Source organism: Falco biarmicus, chromosome 1 (assembly GCF_023638135.1).
Source record: "Falco biarmicus isolate bFalBia1 chromosome 1, bFalBia1.pri, whole genome shotgun sequence".
Lineage (NCBI taxonomy): Eukaryota > Metazoa > Chordata > Aves > Falconiformes > Falconidae > Falco > Falco biarmicus.
The window spans coordinates 104,084,464-104,107,439 of NC_079288.1; the positions used below are offsets into that span (position 1 = coordinate 104,084,464).

At 38.5% G+C, this 22,976-nt stretch overlaps 1 protein-coding gene across 2 annotated transcripts; it reads left to right on the forward strand.

Moving 5' to 3' along the window:
• Nucleotides 1-761: 761 nt before the first annotated feature.
• On the forward strand, nt 762-22,427 carry AP1AR (adaptor related protein complex 1 associated regulatory protein). 2 transcript variants are annotated; one of them, XM_056355788.1, is made up of 10 exons: nt 764-3,584; nt 7,713-7,761; nt 9,379-9,405; nt 10,285-10,310; nt 11,213-11,309; nt 12,057-12,155; nt 14,551-14,612; nt 15,673-15,746; nt 16,672-16,800; nt 19,984-22,427. In XM_056355788.1, the coding sequence occupies exons 1-10, from the start codon at nt 3,508-3,510 to the stop codon at nt 20,247-20,249; spliced, it is 906 nt and encodes a 301-aa protein (XP_056211763.1). In that variant the 5' UTR covers nt 764-3,507; the 3' UTR covers nt 20,250-22,427. The 2 variants fall into 2 exon arrangements, with proteins under 2 accessions (XP_056211773.1, XP_056211763.1); XM_056355798.1 differs by lacking the exon at nt 12,057-12,155 and having other exon boundaries at nt 762-3,584.
• Nucleotides 22,428-22,976: the final 549 nt, after the last annotated feature.

Below are 22,976 nucleotides of genomic sequence, written 5' to 3' on the forward strand. Positions count from 1 at the left end.
CCAGGAGCCAAATTTGTGGAGCTGATGGCACAAGAGATGCCAGACTCCTTCCTAACAAAGCCAGCCTAAGCCAGTGTCCAAGACCTGCTGGAGATCTACTTGGCTATAACAAGTAAAAAGGCCTTATAAAACATTTTCCCCTGAGGTTCTCTTCTTAAAGCCATTAAGATACATAAAGAACAAATGACTAAGCAACCTTATTGTGGCATGAAAACGTGTGGTGGGCAGAGTGCCACAATAAAAAAATGCTATGAAATCATTTAATGAATATTCTGTTCCTGAGCAGCTGTGTGCTGTTACGAGGCAGCTTATGTTGCTAAGAATGTGGCGATGATAAAGGTGGAATAATAGGCTTTAAAATGGGTGTCTGTCAGTGCCCTTGCTGTGCATTTTATTTTAAAAACAGTTTCTGGATGTTATGTGCAACTTCACACCTTAACAGCATGAAGGTAACCGATCTCCTTCAACAGGGGCTGCTTCTAGCAAAGTTGAAGCATGCACGTGGGTTTACTGATTGAGACTTCATCCAACACACCCTTGCTCTCTCCACTGCACACTGGTGACAGCAACTGATGGAGCAACCCTTGACAGCTTTTTTCTCACACTGACTTGTCTTGCTCTGGACATGGACACCAGTGGCATGGCAGGATGCGTGCAGGAGAAAGCAATCAGAAACTGCAACTACAGAAACAAAGACATTCTGTGTGGATATTCCTGAAAGGTGCTATGTTACAGATTGGGGTGGGTGGGGGGTGGGAGGGGAGGGGGTGTGTGTGCGGGAAAGAAGAGATTAAAGCAATGGAAAGGAAGTGGAGACCAGCTATGTCTGTTCCAAGGACTGCAAAGCTGCGTAACTCCTGCCCTGCCACGTTGCTACGAGAATGTCACACCCCATGGCCATCATGCACTTTTCCTCTTCTGTTTTTACCAGTCAATTCCTAGACATTTATCTTCTCAGTTTTGTGGCCTATATTTCATAGTCTAGGGTATTGTAGAAGAAATTTCTCTGAAGAAATTTATGAACACCTGTCAGGTTTAGCTACTGAAACATTTCTCTTTGGGAGAGGAGCAGTGTACACCTTGCCAAAATGCCCAATTCCCTGGAAAATAGCATCATGAAGCATCAATATTCCAATAATGCTTTCTGAAACCTTTCTCCTATTTCTCTTCAGTCATGTCGATAATGTGTCACCTTCTGTAATTCATTTCTATTTTTTTTTTTTATTTCTCCTTCATCCTTATTCCCACTTCCTATATGCAATCACTGTAATGCACCTTTCAAGGCTGACCTTACATTTCCAGGAAAAAAAATTGCAGCTCAGTTGTCATTAATTTATTATATTCCTCCCAGCTTCTGCTGCTCATCATTATTGTAGCAAGTGCCTTCTCTGGGTCCTGGCATTTGTTCAGCACTGCTAATAGATAGCTAACTTGGCAACCAATTAACTCTTCCATTGCTTAAGATACCAATTTTGGCTTGTTTAAACAAAAGGCACAAAACACAGGCTTCAAAAACTCACTCTCAGTGCAGATGGTTCTTGAATTTTATTTTAATTGTAGCAAACAATATGGGAAACCAGCCTTTCTTGTTTACGGACGGTGCCCCATCTCAATGGGATCTCTATTAATCAGAGATTCTAGCCGCCCCACTGCTGTGTGAGTAATGCTGGCTTTTACCATCAGCAACTAACTTAAAGATGACAATTCCTTTTGGCTATAGGTTGCTTTGAGGTTTGTATTTTGAGTGATCTTTATTTTTATATAGATAACGTCACTGTTAATTTCCAATGATTTGTGTCAGTGTGGTGCTGTAATTTAAAGCCACAGAGACTGAAGGTGGTGAAGAATAAATGAGGTATTTTGTTAAATCATATAGTACCCCCGCTCCAGGTATGTCTGACAGTCTGTTGGTATCTCAACAGCATTGACCAAATTCAGACTCGATAATGTGAAAGAAACCATGTTTTTTCTCTCATAATGTGATGCCTGTAGCCAATGGGGACCTTGACTCCATTCCTTTCCTCAAAAGTGTGGCTGCTGGCGATGCTTCTTCATACTGGCCTTTGGAACCCTGGAATATTTTTTTTTCTTTTAAATGCAGGCTACCATGAGCTCTTCTGATCTTCCATGACCATAGGAAAGGACATCTCCCAGGTTAATGTGAAAGGGGCAAAAGAGTTTTAAAGTCAATAGCTAGAAGAGCTTTCTTTTTCTGAGAATTAAATTGGTAGTCTTACAGTCAACACAGCCAATGAAATACTAAACCAATGAAATACTGCATAGTTTTATTTTCTAAGTACCTACAGTATAAGTTAGACATTTTCAGTATTCTGAGCTGACTGCAACTGATACAATTTGTCAGTCTGGATTCTGGATCCTTTGAATGTGGGGCAATGGCATTTCTTTTATATATTGTTTAGCTTTTCATACTAAAAAATATGTGGCTGTGCTGTGTGCCTTCCGCATCATGCTTGTCTTGCTGTAGCTCTCTGAAACATTCATCTTGAGAATGTCAATGTGGTGTCAGTTCTGATTTTTGTTTTTTATTTTGCTTGCCAGAAATTTTCAGACATCATGGTATCTGCTAGAATCACCCATCACAGTTCTTGTTGTTGCACTTCAGGAAGACAAACAGCTAGTTATTTAATATTTTTGATAATGAAGTATCCAACGACAGACAAGTCAGGGATGAAGTGGTCAGGTGCCCCAAATGATCTTTTAGGGCTGAAATTACAGCAGTGGGGTTTGGCTTTTTTACTTCAGGAACTTTTGTTCACACACAGAGTACAAGATGTTATGAACATATGCCAAGATGCAGGATTTCACATTATACCCTATTTCTCTTCATTCCACAAAATGGAGGGGAATAAAGTACATTTAGAAAGAAAAATCACACCCGTGGCATGCGGTGGTGATGAGACAGTTGATCATGAGATGTCACTGACTTCTTTCCAAGGCAGTTTTGTAGTAAACCGGCTTATTTTTTTTCACCCATCCTGTTTTCCCCGATGACAAAGCTCCATCGCTTTGGTTTGGCGCCGGGCCTTTCCTCCCCAGCTCCCACCCGCAGCAGGCAACTCAAGCCCTCACCCACCCTTTCTTCCCATAAGACAACACCTGGAGGGGAAATAAATACCTTCGGCGCTGACCCTTAAGGTGAAGAGCCTTCGAAATGCCCATGTTTGCCGCGACGCAGCACCACCCTCTCGCCGCGCCGGGCGGTTTGGCGTGGTTTGGCGCCCCCTCAGCGCCAGGGCGGGGGCGGGGCGGCCGCCGGGGGCGGGGCCAGCGCTCGGGGCATGCGGCGTCCGCCTCTGCGCAGCGGCCGCGGCCATGAGGCTGTGGGCGCGGAGCCGCCGCCCGGCGCCCGGCCCTTTGTTCCTCGGGGCCAGCGGCTGCCCGTCCTCTCCGCCCTCCTCTCTCCCCCGCCGCCCTTGATGGCAGGGGCGGTTTGAACCCGCCCGAAGGGAGGAGGAGCCGCCGTTCGCCGCCGCTGCCCAGAATGCGATGGGGAACTGCTGGGCGCAGTGGTGCTGCGGGCTCTTCTTCCGGAGGGAAGCCGGCCGGCTCCAGCGAGGCGGAGGGTAAGCAGGCAGCGCGGCTACCCCTTTCCCCTCCCCGGGGCGGGGAGGTGCTGAAGCCCGCCCGGCTCCGCCTTCCGTCTTCCCACTCCTCGGCGGGAGGTGAGGCGAGGCGGTCGGCCCCTGAGGCGGCCGGCCCTTGAGGCGGCGGCTTCGACTGCGGGACGAGGGTTGCCTTGGGGTGGGCGGGGGACTGAGGAGGCCGGGGAGCCGTGGCGCTGCCCGGTGGGGTGGGTCGGGGGGTGGGGAGGCCGGGGGGCCGTTGGGGTGCCCGGTGAGGTGGGTCGGGGGGTGAGGAGGCTGGTGGGGTGGATGAGGAGACTGGGGGGCCATTGCGGTGCCTGGTGGGGTGGGGCAGGGGGTGAGGTGGGCAACTGGCACCTCAGGCAGGGCGTGGGTACACCGGTCTGCAGGCTGTCCCTTCGCCCCCTCCCCGTAGGGCGGGCAGGTTGAAGAGGGGAGAGAGAAAGAAAACGTGTGTATAGCGTCTGCCTTGACAGCTCGAGCTGATGAAATGCCGTTGAAAGGCTGCTCGGCGTTGTGTGTTTGGAGGGTTGATGGTAACACGCTTCCAGGGATGGCTTGGGTGAACCGGCTGCGGGGATGTTCATACTCCTTTAGCCCTCTTCCAGGGTTGTTTTTCTGGAAGAAGTGGCTTAGAAGGGTTTTTCATGTCAGTTGCCCAAATCTGTGCAGGCTACCATGTTTGTGTGAAGGTGGAGAAACACCATATTTTCTGGAATATGATCAGTCAGAGGCAGAGACTGTTGGGATAAAGAGGGACTATTACAGAAGGTCAGGAGCAGAATGGTTCAAATAAACTTTCGTATATCTTGTAAATGTGTAATCTGCATTTTGTTCTGCAACAACCAGCCTATGGAAAAGTAGTGTACAAATGGGAATGATACACCACCTATACAAGAACTTGGTTTTCTTCCATATAATTACCAATATTTGATACTTACAGATCTTGCTTTGGACTGATGTATTAGGACTGAAATCATCCTAGATGGATACGCTGAGCATTTTACATGTTGCAAACTCATAGCCTTTTATTTCACATCAGCTCTAGCAGGCAAGTCTGCTTGTCCCAACCAAAGACCTTTTAGGAATATTTTTCAGAGAAATGGGGGAAAGTCCAGGACAGTGTGTGTGTATGACATCTGCTTGTATTCTTAAGACTCTCTAGCAGAGGGTATGAGAACATCTGAAATGCCTTGACAGCTGGCACTTAAATATCCATTTCTTGTGCTGTATCCTGAGAAAAATGGGTAATACTTGAAAGGTCTTTGCTTAGCATGTGTTTTTTGCTGAGTCTTCACTCATAGGATAATACCCATTTTTTTAGCAGTCGGTGGGGGAGTGAAAATTAGTCTCCAGTAACATGTACTTACCCTCTGAATTTCCTTTGGTTGTGGGGTCTCTTTGGTCTTCTATTCCACCCCCCACCCCCCGACTGCTTATAAGTCAGTTAAGAGCACTGGATAGGTGCCAGAATCCAAAAAGGCACAAGATAGTCTTGGCTATAACAGCAAATTCTAAACACATGGTTGTCTTTCTGTCTGGTCTAAAGTGACTATTACCTCTCTTTTTTTGTTTGGTTGGCTTTTTCCCCCTTGTATTCTTCTGTTCTTGTATGTTTGCAAAAAATTTGTTATCCTTTTGTATATTAAGTGGTGTTTGCCTGTCATCTGTTCTAGTACTTGGTTTTGGTGGATGTTGGATTTGGGAAGTATAGTTTGTTAGCTTCTTGCCACACCATCTCATAGTCTCCAACTTGTTTTTTTAGCAGACAGTTGCTGAAGTTAGGGGCTTATTGGCTAAAGGGAGAAATGAAGCAGCAAAACCTCCTTTAGTGTTGTATAAGTTTTTGACTTTCTGTAAAAACACAAACTTCCAGTGGTAATTTTTTATTATTTTTTTAATGAAGTGTCCTTATACTTCAGCTGAAATAGTTTTGCTCAAAGTACTACAAGCTGCAGGAATAACTAGAAAGTAGGTCATAGCTAATTTGTCGCTAAATTCAACCATAAGAATTCCTCTGGACTCCTAGAGGAGTGTTTAAAAGAAGAAAAAAACCTGAATAAACCACAAACAAACAAAAAAAGAAAAAATGAATTTAATTTGTCTCTGGGTTATTTGCTTGGTTAGTTTGGGAGGGGTTATCATGTAGCAAAACTGAAACAATGCTTTTTGTCACTGGTGTCGGAAAAGTAATTTTAATTCATGCCCTGGTTTTAATAGATTAAAAGTTCATTTTTAGTGACTTCTTTCTCACACATAGTCTGTATAAGTTGATTGGGTTTTTATAAAGTTAAAGATGATGACATGACTTTGCATAAAAGGAGAATAAAGCATATATATGTATGGAGTGCTGAAAAGTTAGTCTTTGACAGCTTTAGATCTTTGAAGATGGATCTGGCAGTTTTTAGAAAGTCTTGTGGCCTATTAGCTGAACTGTTTTCTCTAGTACCTGTCAAACCTAGAAGTTTCTCAAGCCTGTTTTAGAAGATAATGAAACACTAGGGCTTAAAAGAGGATAATAACAGCTGTAAGCATTTTAATAGGTTACTATTTTATTTCAATTGAAGTTGTTGTGTATGGGGGTGAAGTTGATGAGTCTTCCATTTCTGTTGCTAATTACCTCAGTCTTCCATAGTTGCTCTGGTAATTAGGGGCTCAAACTTTGGCACTGAACTAGGTCTACTGTTACTGAGTCCCTGTCCAGCAGATGGGAGAAAGCGTAGATCTTCCTTGAAATATTGTTGCTATTGGGCTATTTGTAATTACATTTAGTAGGCTTGCACTGCATTGTCTTAGTTTTCTGTAAGCTCACTCACTGTTCAATTCTTGCAACTAATCTGACTGCAGCTCGCGTGTTTGTAAAGTTGAGCGTGACTTAGTTAGCACGTGATGCTATAACTGAAATTATGCTTTTGTTAACAACATATAGCCCTGAAACAATTTCCTGTAACAGTTTTATTGAATTAGATTCTTAATAGTATTGGCTCCTGCACACCAAAATGTTACTATGAAATTACTTTTAAGTGTTTGTGCCACATGTCCCAGTTATACTTGCAATGTAGTGCATGAATTAAAGTGGTCTTTCATCCCTGGTTTCATAGCAATGAGTCAACTGGAAACCGTTCTGTAGTGGCAGCTGTGCACTGCAAGGTACGCTGCTGTACAGAAGGAAAGGTTGTGCAACAAGTTGCCATGGGAGACGTATCATAACTGACTTCCATAGAAAAATATTTCAGGCTTTGGCTGGTGTGTTGCTTTTAGCATAGTAGAAGTCTGTGTTCATTGCAAGTACAGAATGATCTTCTGTACAAGCATAGAGATGCCTGACGTGCTGGCTATACTCCTGATATCAGCCAGCACTTGCAACTGAAAACTCTGGTTTTTAAAATAGTTCAATGAAATGGATGTTGTACTGAAACACCAGTATACATTTGATTATTCTTTTGGGTGATAGCCAAACCTCTTCCACTGGGTAAAAAGGTATTCAGGTAACTTAATACTGTGGGTTTTTTTTTTTATAGAGGACAGTGTTAAGATGAACAATCTCACAGGAGAGACTGATATCCTGTATAAAATTACAGACTGGAAATACTGTTTTTGTAGTTGAAAAGTATTGTCGTGACCTCTTCGTAGATGTTTTTCTCTGAGGTTCAACCTTCTAGCAGTGCCTAGTGTCAAGAACAAATGTATTGATGTTGTACAAGATACTATGCTAGTAAAGAGTTAAGTGCCGTGATGAGCAACGCTGTTTTCAGGAATTGCTTGAAATAATGTCTTTCAAAAAAAATGTATTAAAGGTATTGCAGAACACTCTAAATGTCTGTAAAAGTCAAGTCCAGCATCCTGGTAAGTGATTTCTTCTCACTTCAGGGTGTTTGTTGTTTCTCCAGTTCTGTATAAGATGTTTACACAGTTTCACCTCTTTCCGCTGTGGCAGCGATGCAGAGCACAGGTTAACAAGTAAATGTGTTTAATACATGAAGATTTTATGCTTATTTTATACATACTTAACATATTTCAAAAACTATTTAAAGTTGTCGGGCTTGTTTTCCTTCTGTTGTGAATTGAAGACTATTCTGTAGTGTAATTGTAGACTTACTTTTCCAGATCAAAGTATTTTAGAACATGTTCAACAGGAGAACACTTCACTATAGAGGTGAGTGCTTCCATTTCTAGTGATTTCAAAAAAGAAAAAGTGGAAAAGCTGAAATCCTGCAATGCCTTTAACAATTTTTGCAGTTTATCTGCACTGACATACTCTGGGTTATTTCAGACTAAATGAATGCTGCACTGGGTGGCAAGATAGTGGTTCTTACAGTACCTCGGAACATTAATATGTCACCTAGCTTTAATCTATTATTTGGGAAGAAGAGAAGTATCTGTTATGTTCTGATACTCAGCACTAGAGAATTCTGAAGTCTGCCTATTGCATCTTTCATCACTGCTGTGTTGGGAGTGATTTTTCTGTTGGTATAAGTACAGGACATCTAGTCATGAGTCTGACTTCACAAAAAGCTAGAATCTGATGAGGTTACTTTATAGTTAGTGATGTGTGTAGTCCACCTTGCTCACTACAGCAGTACATTCTTGTCCACCAAATACCCTTTTTGCCAAGGGTAGTGTAAGGTTAATTTGTGTAAGTTAAGATTCTCAGAATAACCTGGTTTACTTTTTTTGAGTGTTCCTTATGGTCTAAATGTCCTAGACTGTTCAGATTGCCCCTGTTACTGAGAATAACTTTAATAACTGTAATCACTGCTTTGGCTTTCAAGAAAGGGGGCAGATGTATATGGTAGGGGTGATATATTTTTTTTTACCTTTTTTTTTTTTTAGTGCACAACTTCCAGTTGTGTGGTATCTCCACAGCAGAAATATATGGTAGGGGAAATAAGGTTCTGTCCTCCTCCCAGATTGTTATTCATATTCTGCTTACAGCAATTAGTCGATAAGAAGTCTTGCTGTAGGTACTGACCTCCATGTTTGATGTATTTGCTACATGGAAGGTGTGTATTCAGTGAAAATAGTACAGAGAATTTCCATTTCCTTTGGGTTTTTTGTGATAGTTGAACTTCTGCTGGATGAGTTTGTGCCGCTTAGAATGCTCCATGTATTCTTACCCAGTTTGCATTGCTTTTGGCTTCCTATCATTAAGCTTTACATTGCCTTTATTGACCTTTAGTTTCTTATGTGCAGAGCTGGGAGGGGGGGTGGTTGTTGCTTGCTTTTTTTAGAATTCTGTGTAGAAAGTAACTCCATGTTTTCTGTAAGTTAAATACATCTTCAAAAACTCCTTAAGCATCATGATTGCTGTGTGAGGTAGAGGTTACAGGCACTATAACCCTTATATCTTCTATAGTTTTAAATTAAGTGGGTGCTTTGGTGTATGTCAGAGCCATACCATTGCTTCCACTGCTTGTATTATAATGCTTCAGATATGCAGAACTATTAGCAATCTCAGAAGCTAGTAAGATTTCATTTTTATTAGGGCCGTCACGTAAGTTGTAGTGAAATACATTAGTTTTTTACTTTTGACTCTTCTGCTTTTAGGGCAATGTAATGTTTAAGAAAAACTTTGGTAAGAAGATAGATCCTACTATAAAAGTAATACTGTCTCTAAAAGTAGGGGCCTTCATTAATGGTATTACAGTCCCAGTGGTGTTGTTGCAGTAGTGCTTTTACAAGACAGATTAAATATGAAAATTGTATTTGCTGTATGTGTTTAGTGACTTGTTATATTGAATTATAAAGATTGTTTACTACTTTTTCTTTGCAGTTTGAGAACCTAGTGGAAAGTGATGAGGTAAGTACCTGGATTATAATGTGAAACCTGCTAGTACAACCCTTAAAAATGGTTGCAAGACCAGTATCTTCCTCCCACTATGTTACAGACTTAAATCACAGGGTTTTTTTTAATTTTAAGTTTTGCTTGGTCTAAGAATGAGTATTTAACACTTTGGGAGAGATGAAGACCTAAGAGAAGAGAAAACTACTTGGGGAGAGTATGGGAAGTAATCATTTCAGGAAGACAGCACTATGGACATTAGGAAGGCAAAAAGGAAAGAAGAAAAAGATGGGTGGTGGAAAATGTGTGTGGGGGGGGAAGACTTGAAGGAGAACTTGCTCCTGGTGTAACTCTTACATAGGATACAACAAATGCTCTCTGTTTGAAAACATTAATGGACCTGGGTTGCTTCGCTAAGGAAAGTTTTGGGAGTCCTCTGCCATTACAATTATGGGTAAACTGGCTGAATAGTACTTCAGAAAAATAGAAGTTGGCCTTAAAACTTTAGTCTTACAGATTTAATACAGGTTGATAAGGGGAGGACACCCCCCACGTTTTCAGTACGCTGCCCTGTATTTAAAAAATATGAGAACTAATAGTTTGATTCCTGAAATACACTGCTGGAATATTTATTTTTGGTTTGAAGTACTTATTTGTTTTAGTGACTCAGCCACAGTTGACTGCGTAACAAGATTTTTTTGAAATTCCAAGTTAAAACAAGCGATTTCCCCGTCCCTCCCTGCTCCCACCCCCAATTGTAAAACCAATATATGGGAGAAACTATTATTTCATATTGGTTTTTTCCCCCCATCTTAAGATTGACTTGACTGCTGAGATTCTCAAACACTGACTCGTTTTTTTGTTGTTTTTGTTTTTGGTTTTTTTTAAATTTAACAGGGGGATAGCCCAGGAAGCAGTCACAGGTAAGACTTCGAAATTCAGGACCTCTTCTTAGCTCTGTTCTCTCACTGTGACTTAAACTTTTCAGAGTTCCTGTCAAAACCCTCTCTGTCTTATTAGTCATCACGTACATGGGAAGAGTAGATGTCAAACTAACCTTCATGCTTAACCACATCAAAACAGTTTAGATGATAATGCACCATGCAAAAACTATATATGACACTTAAGACTCTTTGCAACATACTGTTTTTATTCTTGTTTCCAGAGTCTGTATTTAAAGTTACACAGGGTGTTAGTGCTACAACACCAGTGAATTTTTTGTGAACGTGTTAGCATTTATGTAAGCAGTAGAAACCTGGAGGCCTGCTCTATAGGAAACATACGAAGGCACCAAAGTGTACGTGTTGCTTGTCTAATTCTAGACATTTTGCATTATGTAAGTTTGACAGTTCCCAAAATGATGTTCCCTGTGAATGGTTCAAAAGAAGTGATATAGCAAACATTATAATAATGCTTTTGCAGTCTTGCTTGTTAGATACATATAAGTAGACATAAAGTAGATGACAGATGAAAGGGGAACAATTTACAATTAGGGGATTAAAAAGAAGTAAAAGAAAGTGAGATTTACACTGCAATGATATCAACTGTTCTATTGCAAGTAGTTCTGTTAGCAAATAATGTTTTGAAAATATACTTTATAGAAAGAGACAAAAAATGCTTTGTAAGAGTAAGGAGAGACAGTGTTGTCTTGAGTAAACTGGAACTTTGGAACTCTGTTCTTGGGAGGAGCTGGCCAAAAGCACCCCTTGTTGAATTTGCATTAAAGAGCCAGTCAAGAAAGACTGTATGGATATGTTTGTGCAACTTAAGGTTGTCATGCGTAAATAATAGATGGAGTGTTTTTGTGTTTCCCCCATACTTTTAGACCTCTGACTGAGGAAGAAATTGCTGACTTGAAAGACAGACATTATGACTCCATTGCTGAAAAGCAGAGAGCTGTTGATTTGAAACTTCAGTCAGAGGTAAGCAGTCACGATTGGATAGCTTTTCTGTTAAAGTAGTTTAGATCTCAATTACGAACGCAAGGAGATTCCATTTGCTTGAACGAAACAGTTGGAGTTCATCGGTATTTTTCAGTCTGCAAGATACACAAAGAGATTGCTGCGCAACTTAAGTTTGTATCTGAGATTGCTTCTTTTTAAATAGCCTCATAGTAAAAAATTGAGTGAATAGGCTGGCTTTCAAACTTGAGATCTGATAAATTGGAATTTTTTGTCAAAGACAAAATGGGGAGTATACTTGATTCAGCTTTACTTGTGCGCAGTTTTTTCCAGAGCTTTTCTTAAGAAAAAAAGCCCATAATTTGTCATTTTTAGTGCGTGTCAGCAGTTAATGGAATACTATGTGGAATACAATGTAGAAATTGAGAATGATTTTCAATAAAGTACCAATGAAATATGCAACTGAAAAGATTTAAGTCTTTCACTGTGCAGTTCATAATAAAATGCAACATGCATTTAAAGGGATTCGCTAGTAATGATGTTTATTCAATAGGGTAATGTTTAATTACCTACATTTATTGGGGTGTTTGGTGGGGGGGGAAGCTGTTAGATTCAGTTAATGAGGAAAAATGTTTTAGCTATAGTCTATTTTATTTTACTTTTATTTTCTAGTAGCTCTTCTTTTGTTTTATTGAACTTACGGCTTTATTCATAGGAAGATAGATAGGTTCTGCTTTTGTTAACCATTACTGTTTTGTTCATATACAGTTAGCCTTACAAGAGGAGAAGTTAAGAATAGAAGAGGAGGCTTTATATGCTGCACAACGTGAAGCAGCCAGGGCAGCAAAGCAGAAAAAGCTCTTGGAGGTGAGGGGAAAAAGACCCCAATATATATCAGAGCTTCTGTTCTGTTTCTATGTATGCAGACTTTCCTAATATCCTTTACATCTCAGGAAACGTAATGAGGAAATTGCTTTGGCTTGTAAATTCTAGCAGAGAAAGAAATACACAATTTTAAACTACAGCTGACTGGAGCAGCTGAAAATCGTCAGAATTGTTTGAAACTGCTTATGTCACCAAGTATAGATTTTGAATGAGATGTATAATTTTCATCTATAATTAGCTTGACAGACTTCTTACATTATATAGTAGTTACCGATCTTTAATAGAAAGTGATCTGTGATGGGTTTCTAGTACCCACCCCCCCGAAATTAAGCACACTTTATGGCATTATGTAGATTTGTACAATGTACTTAATATATTTGTGCACTTAATTGTTCCTTATGTCTGTGGTTTGTGTTAACATGAAGATATGTATTTCCAAGTCATCTGAATTTGTTGACCCGGCTTTGAGCAGGAGGTTGGACTAGATGACCTTTTGAGGTCCCTTCCAACCTGAGTTGTTCTATCACTTTGTGATTTGTATGTGTAGTAGCCAAAGTCTAGTAATGACTTAACAGCAGTCTTTTTTTAATAACTCTGTGCCTACTTTCAGATGTCTGGTGTCCATTCTTTTGGAGCTTGGTTGAGCAAAACAAAAGCCACATTATGTTTTCCTGCTTTTTTGAAAACTGATGCTGTTCTGTATCCCGATAACGTTTGTTACTCATGGTTTGCATCTTGCAGTTTGAAGAGTTACATATCCGTGCATTTAATATTTTTGCCATCTTAATAAGCTATTAAAGCATGTGTTTTCACAACATCGACAAATTTCAGGTTGCCAAAGTGTGTATGTTAAAAAGAACATTTTCACTTTGTGCTATCTGTTCATCTGTAATGTGTGTGGCTGCAGTTGTAACGTGTTCAAGGAAATAGTCCACTAGGCATGTGATGTGTGTTGTGTTTGATTAGAAACAAATTTTCAGAAGTTAGGTTTTAGACAAATTGAAAAAGTCTGAAATCTACAATAAGTATAGGGGAGATGTTTAACCCTAATGTATTGTCTATGTTCAGAAGAGTGAATTGAAAATTGTTATTTCCAGCCTGATAGTAATGAGTGAGTGTTCATCTAACACTTGTTGTGAAGTATAGGTCTCATTTCACATTCTTCTTTCTATTCTCTTGTCGTTTGTTATGGGAGGGTTAATACTTTCTGATGGTTTTTGCCTGTAGCTTTTTTTTTAACACTTCTGGTCTATATGGAGTCAGCAGAAGTATTGTTTTATGGCGTTAACTGTTTTTTTTAGAAGTTCTGTGCAAGAAATGCTATTTTTCTTGTCCTTCAGTATTTTTAATCTGCACCTCTTTTAGTCGGGACCTAAGATAGAATGCGTTATAGAGATTTTAATTTCCTCCTCCCTTAAAATTAGTACCACTTACCTTCTTTACAAACAACTCCCCCCAAACCCCACAAAGATTATAAGGATTTCTAAGGGTGTGCTTTTTTTTATAGATACAGATCAAGCATTTAGCCTTTCTAAATAAACTAAAGCCTTTTTTGAATACACAGCTCACCTCTTTGCTGTTTGTGGGCAGAAGTCTTCTAAACGAGAAAAAATGGCTTTTCCATGGGAAGTATGGCATCCCTTTAAAACTAATTTGGCTTGCTAATGTTGCCCTACTAAATGTCAGGGTTTGTAAGAGAAGAGAATTTTAAAATGTGTATCCTGGAACCTACAGTGTTAAATATTTGTATGTGACCTGGCAAAATAGGTAGATAATTGAAATTGGTTATTATGTGGGTATATGAATCTTAAAAGAAAATTGTTGCATGTGTCAGTAATTGAATTTTAAAGACTTGTTAACTATATTGGTACCAAATTTCTGTCTCTTTCTCCCTGCATACTTAAGTCTTCTTGCCTACAACCACTGTTACGTGGTATTTCTTTTACTTCTACGCTTCCCATTTCCTTATTGATTGCAATCTGCTTATTCTGATACTTATATAAATATCAGAGATGGAAAATGTGCCAAGAAACGGAGCCATCATCATCTTGGGATTAAAAAATACTAGCTTATCTGATGCATTTTTCTCACCAGCAAAGAGAGATTCTTAGATGAAGTTAAAGTTGACAGTAAAAAACTCTGGCTTATTTCCCCCTGCTTTTCTTTTGCAGGGACAGATCTGTTAAGACTGAGAATAGACTTTTCAGAAAATACAGTAGCTAGATACTAAAATGAACTGGTTCATTTTTATCTTAGTCTTTGTCATAATCAGGACAACACTCTTTCTAATGTCTCAGTTAAGGGAATGCTGGTGTACTGAGTGTATTGCTCTGAGTGATTGCATTCAGCTTTTTCAACAGTTTGCTTCTTTCCATAGCAACGTAGACAGCAAAGGATAACACAGAGAGCGCATGCTGCTAATAATGGAGAACATCAGAGGTAAGACACAATTTTATTAGTGATTATCGAAGACTGACTGTTTTTACTCCTATTCCTCATTCCCCCACACACCCCCCCAAAAAAATTCCACATTCTCCAAATGTAACATTGGCAGTATTTCTAAATTAGAGCTGTTATCATTTGTTGCAGTTTTTTCCACACCAAATAGTTACTGAATGCGAGCTGGTTACTGTTAATCTGCGAAATGAGAGGCTAGATTGCATTCATTCTGGTTTTCACTGTGGTTATTAGACTGATGCATACAAAACTGAACATACTGTCAGCTACTAAAGTATATACACATACACAATCTAGTGGTTTTGTATTAAAAAGATTTCTATATATAAAATCTCAACTAATATAAAAATATTTTTATTATTCGGAACCCTGTTTGAAATGCCCAGTAAAATACACACTAATCAAATGTGGAATTGAATGTTTATATAGTCTGCCTGTTTATTAATATTATTAATTTAATTCTCTTCAATCCCATGTTCTGTGTTCAGTGTTTGGGGGGAAGAAACACCTCACACACACACACACACACAAAAAAATCCTATGGAATGGTATTTGAGTTTAGAGAAGGGTCTAAAATCAAACACCTATTTTTGAATGGAGGAGAAGTGGAATAGGAAGAATTTTCAGTTAGGGAAGTACAGATAGAAAAGGAGCTGTGAAAACTGAGGTTTTATGGTATGAGTAGGAACTAGCCATATTTTAGAAATGAAGGACTGCAGTAGCAGGATTTGAATTCTTAGTTAAAAAAGGAATTGAAATGAAGGAGGCATTTTATAAAGTGAAAAAGTATGAAGGGAAGAGTTGTTTTGTTACAGAAGTTCATTAATCTCTTAACTGAAAATATTACTAAAAATTGAGCAGCTCAGACTGGGAGAGGAGGTGAGTAGGAATGCAAAGGCATTTTGTAGATAATTTCATAAAAGCTTTAAGTTTACGATTTATGTGCTTTGTAGCATAAAACTGGGGGGCATGTGGATTAATGTATCTTTTATGGCATCCCTAGGGGTTTATAATGCTAAAAAAACATGCATTGTTCTTACAGCTCTGTGGCAGAGGAAGATTTTGATTCTTTCTTAAGAAATACAAAATTCCATTATGAAGCTTTCCGAAGTAGTAGTAAGTCTTTCTTTTCTTATGCATGTCTTTAAAGGTTAAGTGAGTCTGAGGAGCACAGGGTGCTTTTTTTCTAGGTGAACATTATTTATTTATTTTTATATATATACATACTTACATATATAGAATGTGTATATGTATATTTGTATTAAAAAATCTCATAGAAACTTCTTTTTCTCTCTAATACCTGATGCTTCAACTGTTTGAATGGCTGTAGCACAAGTTGCATATGCTGTGTTTTTCCAGTTGTCAAAAGCAAGTTCTGTAAGCAAATAAGTCCTGTGCATGGATTTTATTTTACTTACGTTTTCCAGCCATCTTTGTGCAGGCAATGTCAATGCTGTGAACTTTTCTTGTAAAACCACACTGTGTATCAAAGATGTGAATGCATGTATATAGTTTTTTGAAATAGTCTCAGCAAAATAATTAGTCATACTAATGTTTAATTTTTTTCTAATGAAGTGCAAGAGAGGATACTAACAGTTTAGAGAAAAATAATTTTAAACATATATCCCTAGGGAATTTGTGACAGTATGTGATAGTCACTGAGAAGCTGGAGGGCTGATGGTAATTCTTGGGAAACACTGCCTGTAACTTGGTGGTTTTTGAGGGGGAGGTTTGGTGTTTGGTTTGTGTTTGTTGTTTTTTCTTTTAAGTCTTCACATAAGTCCAGCTCACAGCTTATTAAATTGCCCTATAGTTTTCATTAGGCAGTATTGCTAAATGTCCTCTTGTAATATCTTAGTGATGTTGACTATTAAAAAGCTGCTGTATGCTCTTTGAAGTGATGGATGGGGTGCTTTTCCAAATGTTCCTGAGGCTTGAAGGCCACAAAGCACAAAAAAACTTTTGAAAGTTTAGTTTTTCATATTGAACCTTAAATTCAAGTATGTTTAAAAATTAAAAAAAAAAAAATTTTTATATGTAGGACTTTCATCTGATGCTACAGTGCTGACGCCCAACACAGAAAGCAGTTGTGACTTAATGACCAAAACAAAATCTATGAGTGGAAATGATGACAGCACTTCATTAGATTTAGAGTGGGAAGATGAAGAAGGTATTTATGTTACCATTCAGTTTCATTCTTAATTTACAAGTTTAAAAGGCTGACTGTTCTAATTATGTCAATTTGTAGTTTGCAAAAGGGAAGGTGTATTAAAACTTAATTCTGATGCAATTTCTGTTAAATATGTAATGCTTAAATTGTAAATTACTTTTACCTAGAAAATTGCATATTTTGATAAATGTGGTTATCTAATAATTGAATTAATTTCCTTGGATCCTTCAGTAAACTGTCTTTTCCTGCATTTTGAGGAACTGACTTGTAAACTCACAACTAATCGTAAAGAAATGCTGCCCTCTTGTGAGCCAGTAGCAGAAGGAACAGCTTGTTCTTTGTTTTAAATGTGGAAGCTGGTCAGGAGTAAAGTATTTTGGGAAGTATTGTTTCTTTAAACCCTAATTACTTTTATTGTAACTTCTACGGGAAACTTAGGTCTGTTCCAGATGAGTATCCCAGCTATTCTGGTTGCTGCTGCTGTTTGTTGTAGATCTTTTCTGTTCTCTTTAGTAAATCAGCAAAAGCTCTTGTCTTAGTTTCAAAAGAAATGAAAAAATCTGAGACCTTGACTCTTGAAAAGCTCATAAAAATAACCCAGAATTTCTTTTAGCCAATACATAGCAAATATTTTTTTTTTCTTTAGTAGGCTGGCTTTTGACAATCTGTGTGCACTTTAAAAGTTCAGCACTGTCAAGAGCACTAAAATGTTTAATTCAGAAACTTGTTGTGAAATACTTAACTTTGACAGGTTTACCCAGAAATACCCAGCATCTTTTTTTAGCTAGGGTGTGCAAGAGCTATTAGTGTTCTAGAGGAACTGAAGCTAGGGCAGGGTCACGTATGTTGAAGTACACTGGATTTTATGTTTAGAGCAATTAGCACCAGTGCAGAACAGCCTTCTGGGAACTCTATTCTACGCCATGCTTAAGAAATGCAACAATTGCATTCTTTGCTTTTTTTTTACAGATTGAATTGTTCTTCCACTCTTAGGTGTTAGCTTAAGTTACTTTCTAAGTAACTATTGAAAACCAGATGAGAGCAAGGTTCAGTCTTTACCAGGCATACCTGCATGCAAAAGTATCTTGTTTGTTTGACAGGTTGAGGGTCTTGTTACATATGGTCTTGTATTATCCTCACTGTTGGGAAATTTAATTCTGTATATAGAATTAACAATCTGATGTTTGCTCTTCATTGTTCTCTTATCACTGTCACACTGTAAGTATTTATCTAGTTTAGAGGTAACTGAATAGTAAGTGCTGAGAAGTGCCAAAAACTGCCTAAAACCAGAACAACATTACTGCATTGCTCCATTTCGGATTCCTACTAGCCTGTGCTCTACAGAGTAATTATTTTTGAGAGCTAGTCGTGATGGTAGCGCATCTCTTCTGCTCAAGATTTGAGGTTACTAGGAAGAAGAGATGGTGTGATAACCCATGGAGGATTGCGTATGCTTGAGAAAGTGACTTGTTTTCATGGCTGCAAAGGAAGGAATGTGGTTACTTGAAAGAAGCACTAGTCAATATTGCAAGGACTTTGAGTAGTTTTTAGCATGTTCTTGGTAGATCTTAAGTTTATTACAGCCATCTCCCTGAAGGGGTTGACTGCTTGCTGGGGATAAGAAGTTTAGTTACTGTGTGTGCTGTCAAAATCTACTGTGGAGACTGGACAGATCCAAAAAAGTAAGTGTGTGTGTGTGTTTGGTGAACTGGGATATTAATTTATGGTCTAGTCACACATTTTTATTGTTAATAGACAAAGTTGTATGGGGGCTGAACACAGAGTAGAGAAGGACCAGTGTTTTGAAAGGATATTAGCCTTTAAAAAAACAACTCAGAATAGTAACAAAAGATGACATTGCTTGACTGAAAAGTTGCTGGATTAGGAGGTTCTGAACAGGGAATAATGCCTAGATCTTGAATTAGGCATGATTATGTACTACTAATAGTAGTATATAATGGCTGTGTAATGGTAGTACTGAAATGGGGTTGTGGACTGGAGCAGTCTGAGCACAGCAGATGCCTAGTTTGTGCCCTGCAATGCTATAGTTTTATAAAGAGCATTATACAGAAAGACAAAGGTTGTGAAGAGAAACTGGAAACAGTAACTTTCCTGGATTAAACAGATTTTTTTTTTTATACAGTGATTCTATTTTCATTCTTTGGTGTCACGTTCAAGTAATAGACAAGGGCCTTGTAGCACTAATATTGTATTGGTGTTTTCAGCAGTGTATCTTGAGATGGGCAGCAGCTTCAAGTGAGCCGTTGGTACCAAAGGAATAATTCTGTTGAAAATCGTGATGTTTTGAAAGGTCCATGAACCATTAACATACAATCTATCAATTGAGTCTGAGGAAGGGAACAATTTACCTTTTAAGTATTTTTTTCCTGTGAAGCCTCCCCCCTACAAGAGTTGTGTGTTTCATTTGTAATATGTAACTTTTTAATTATAATTAACTAGTTAGCTAGTTCTCCAAGTTTAGAAGGGGAGTTTATTTAAGAATGTACAAGGAGTCCAGTGAATAAGAAGAGTATTGTAAATCCTCTCCTTTAGCCTTTCCAGTGGCGTGGGAGGGTTTTGATACACCATGAGAAAGTCTGATTACTGACAAAATAAATGGCATCTCTGCTGTTGTGCAGTTTTCTGACCCGTATTTTGCCTTATTTTGTGTGAAATGAATGACGCCTTTTTGAAATAAACTAAAGACCTTTCCTAAACAAATGCACCCAATATCTAGCTAAATTTTAGCTGCTGTTTAAAATGTTTCACGTGCTTGTCAGTAAGTTACAGGAATGTTGCAGGATTGTCCAGACATTTAGCTTTTCTGGAAGTAGCACAGTACCAAAAATCTTCCGCTATTTACGTGCCCATAATGTAGGGCAGCAGGCTGCATATATAGGAGAAATAAACACTGCTAGTAAGTTGTTTCACTAGGTTGTCTTCATTAGAACTCTGTAAAACATCATCACTGTCTGTTGTGTTCATCTGGGCCAAAACTGACTGCAAAGTATGTATTTCATGTGAACAGCAGCACCAGAGAAAGTACGGTGATGCTCAGGAGTGGAATTACGAGAGTCTTGATCTCTAAAGGATTCTTGCTGTTTCTTCTGATGTTCTAACACAAACGTGAAGGTACTTCCCTCAAAATTACGTCTGTCCTTAAAAACATGTCTTAAATCACAGGCATAAACAGATTGATTCCAATGAGAGAACGCTCCAAAACAGAAGAAGATATACTGCGGGCGGCACTGAAATGTAATAGCAAGAAGACGGGAAGTAATCCAGCTTCAGCCTCTGACGATTCTAATGGATTGGAGTGGGAGAATGACTTTGTTAGTGCTGAAATGGATGACAATGGCAATTCAGAATATGCCGGATTTGTAAATCCTGTACTAGATTTGTCTGCATCAGATGTAAGGATATCCGATTCTGATCGTCAAGACAGATAGTGAAACTGTGTGGCCCTTGTTTATGACCAAATGTTGGAAAGTGAAATAGAATGTACAAAGCCAATTTGCTCTTTTATAATGTTGGTTCCCTTTTTCTTATTAATTGATCAGCAAGGAATGGGAATGACTTGCTCTCTGAATTAATTCAGAATTAAGTGCAATTTTATTGTCTACCTTCTAAACTTTTATGAAAACTGGGGTGATTTTATTGTGTATATTTCTGGGTATCTGGATTTAATATAAAGTTATCTGCACTAATTTAAGCTTCATAGCTTGACATGTCTATATTTTAATGAGCTTTTTTTTTTTCCTGGATGATGTTTCTACTGGTTTTGTTTTTAAAATTCATCACTGGCCTAACGTTTATCTCAGAAACAGTCTTATACAATTTATCTAATACTTGAATATAGGAAAATAATTTTAAAAAAACTTCATTTCTGATATGTGCTTTTTGACTCATTCTGTGGCTATTTAGAGGGTGTACTTAGCCAGCTGCAAAACAAATTTCATACATGGTAAATTGCACGTTTTCCCTGTCTAGTTTACAGTCTTCCTAGTTTTGTGTTGTCCTTTTTGTTTGTTTTTATTGCTTTATGCTAAGCACAGTTAACCTCAACAAACAGTACAAATCATCAGGTTAGGTAAGATGTCTTGTTTAACATGCCAGACTTAGTAAGTGTGTGCTATATAGAAAACCAACTATAAAGATTTTTTTATGTGTCAAACTCTAATTTTTAACCAGTATCTAGTGGAGAACTGGGAGGACCAAAGTCTTGATTTCTCTGCCCCCCCCCCCCCCAGACAGACCAACATCTGTTACTACACGGTCCTTAAAATTCTTTAGTTGTGGAAAACTTAAGATTCAACTTAACTGGAACAATTACTGAAAAGAACATTCTCTGAGCAAGCTGGGGGAGGGATGATTGCTCTGCTGTTGGGGTGGGAAGAACAAGTACCTAAAGACTGAATTTCTATATCTGCATTTTTAAAAGGAAAAAAAAAAAAGTTCAGGTTACAAAACAGTGTGTTTTAGTGCTCTAGCTTTCCTGTGCCTCTAAACTGGATGGGTAATACTGCTAATACAAACTGAAATTCAAGGAGGTGTTCAGTTACTACAGATCTGGTGTAATGTATTGTGTGGTCTCCCCCGATACTTAATGTAAGTTATACTTCAAAAAGAAAAAAAAGGGAAAAAAGCTCATTGAAGAGAATGTGCAAAACACTTGTAGATCTCAAGCTTTCCCCAAAGTTTCAGTAAAGCCATGCTACTCTACTGTTATTTTGTGTAGCCGTCTTGTTTTTCCTTGAACAAAGGGGCAAGGGCTCTAACTTCATTGTGGAGTAGAAGCAACATGCTGTGTTAAGCAGTAAATATGCATCATTGGAAGACCAGGTCTTCCAATTTGTCAGTGAAAGCTGTGTCGCTGTTTTAGATCATCTGAGCCTATGTATAATATTAGGGTCACTAGAGTGTGGTCCTTTTCATGATAACTTGAACAAAAATACTGCACACTTGGATTAAGTATGTACAAATATTAACACTACTGAACAGCTAAATCTTGTTGATAACATTCCATTTCTTAATTTAAACCATAGCTATGTCATTGAAAATATTTTAATGTAATTATCTACATTTGCAATGCCTGTAATCTTTAAAAATTTGTACACATCAAATGTATATTTTTGGTTTGGCATAAGCTACTACTGTGTAACTTCTCCTGAACATTTATTTGTATAATATATTCCTATGGAAACAAAGGCAACTTTCTCAACATGTAAATAACAAGTTTTTTACCTGCTGAAACCATAACTTTACCCTGCAGTAGTCACTACTTTTCCTGACGAGTGAACATGACGTTTATTTGTCCTGACCATGCTTGGAGGAAGTAAACTAGCTGATATTCCTGCTTGTAGAATGGACAAGCACTTGGGAAAAAGGAAGCTAGCTCCAGCTGAAGGCTTTTACCGTGATGAGCATGTTCTGTAGCCATGGTTAATAGCATTCCGCTTTTCAAGAGTTCAGTGCACCACCACACTGAGCGACTTGAGAAATTTTGGTCAATATTTGTGGAAATCTAAGAAACTGAAAGATTATACACATGTGAAAGAATTCAACAGTACTGGAAAATACGTATCTGTATAAATTTAGAAGTCATTAAAATTTTCAGTCAGTCTTAAGTTTTTGGCAGTTTAATCTGTTGCTGGTTTTGTGGCTGCTGTGCCATACATAGTGAAAGCAGCGTGTAAAGTTGAATTGTTAGAACACGACACAAAATTACCTATGTGTCAGCTAACTAAGGAAGATTTTAATAAATAATTAGCTGTGTCTTTAACTACTGAATTCCATAGCATCCCTTCTTGAGACCTGTCTACACAAGCTATGATAATGGAGGACTTGAGGAACTTGGAGCATGGAGCCCTTCTTCCATCAGTAATGAGTAGCTGTACCCTCTTACTTAAAGGTAAGATAATCTTCCTTGCGTAATGTGAAGATGGAAACTGCTCTCAGTCTGAGCTAGTGCCTAGCTGATTGTGCCTGTATATAGGAAATACAGTGTTTGTAACAAACTATTATTTTTATATTCCAGGGAAGCGTTAGTTGTTAACCTACCAGTTATACGTGTTTCTATGCTAAAGTTGAGCCACTGTCGAATAGAGATCATTTGATGTGACTATTTGGGCAATCTGGTCAGTTACTTGGTTAAGTATAAAATTGGTGTTTCAGCA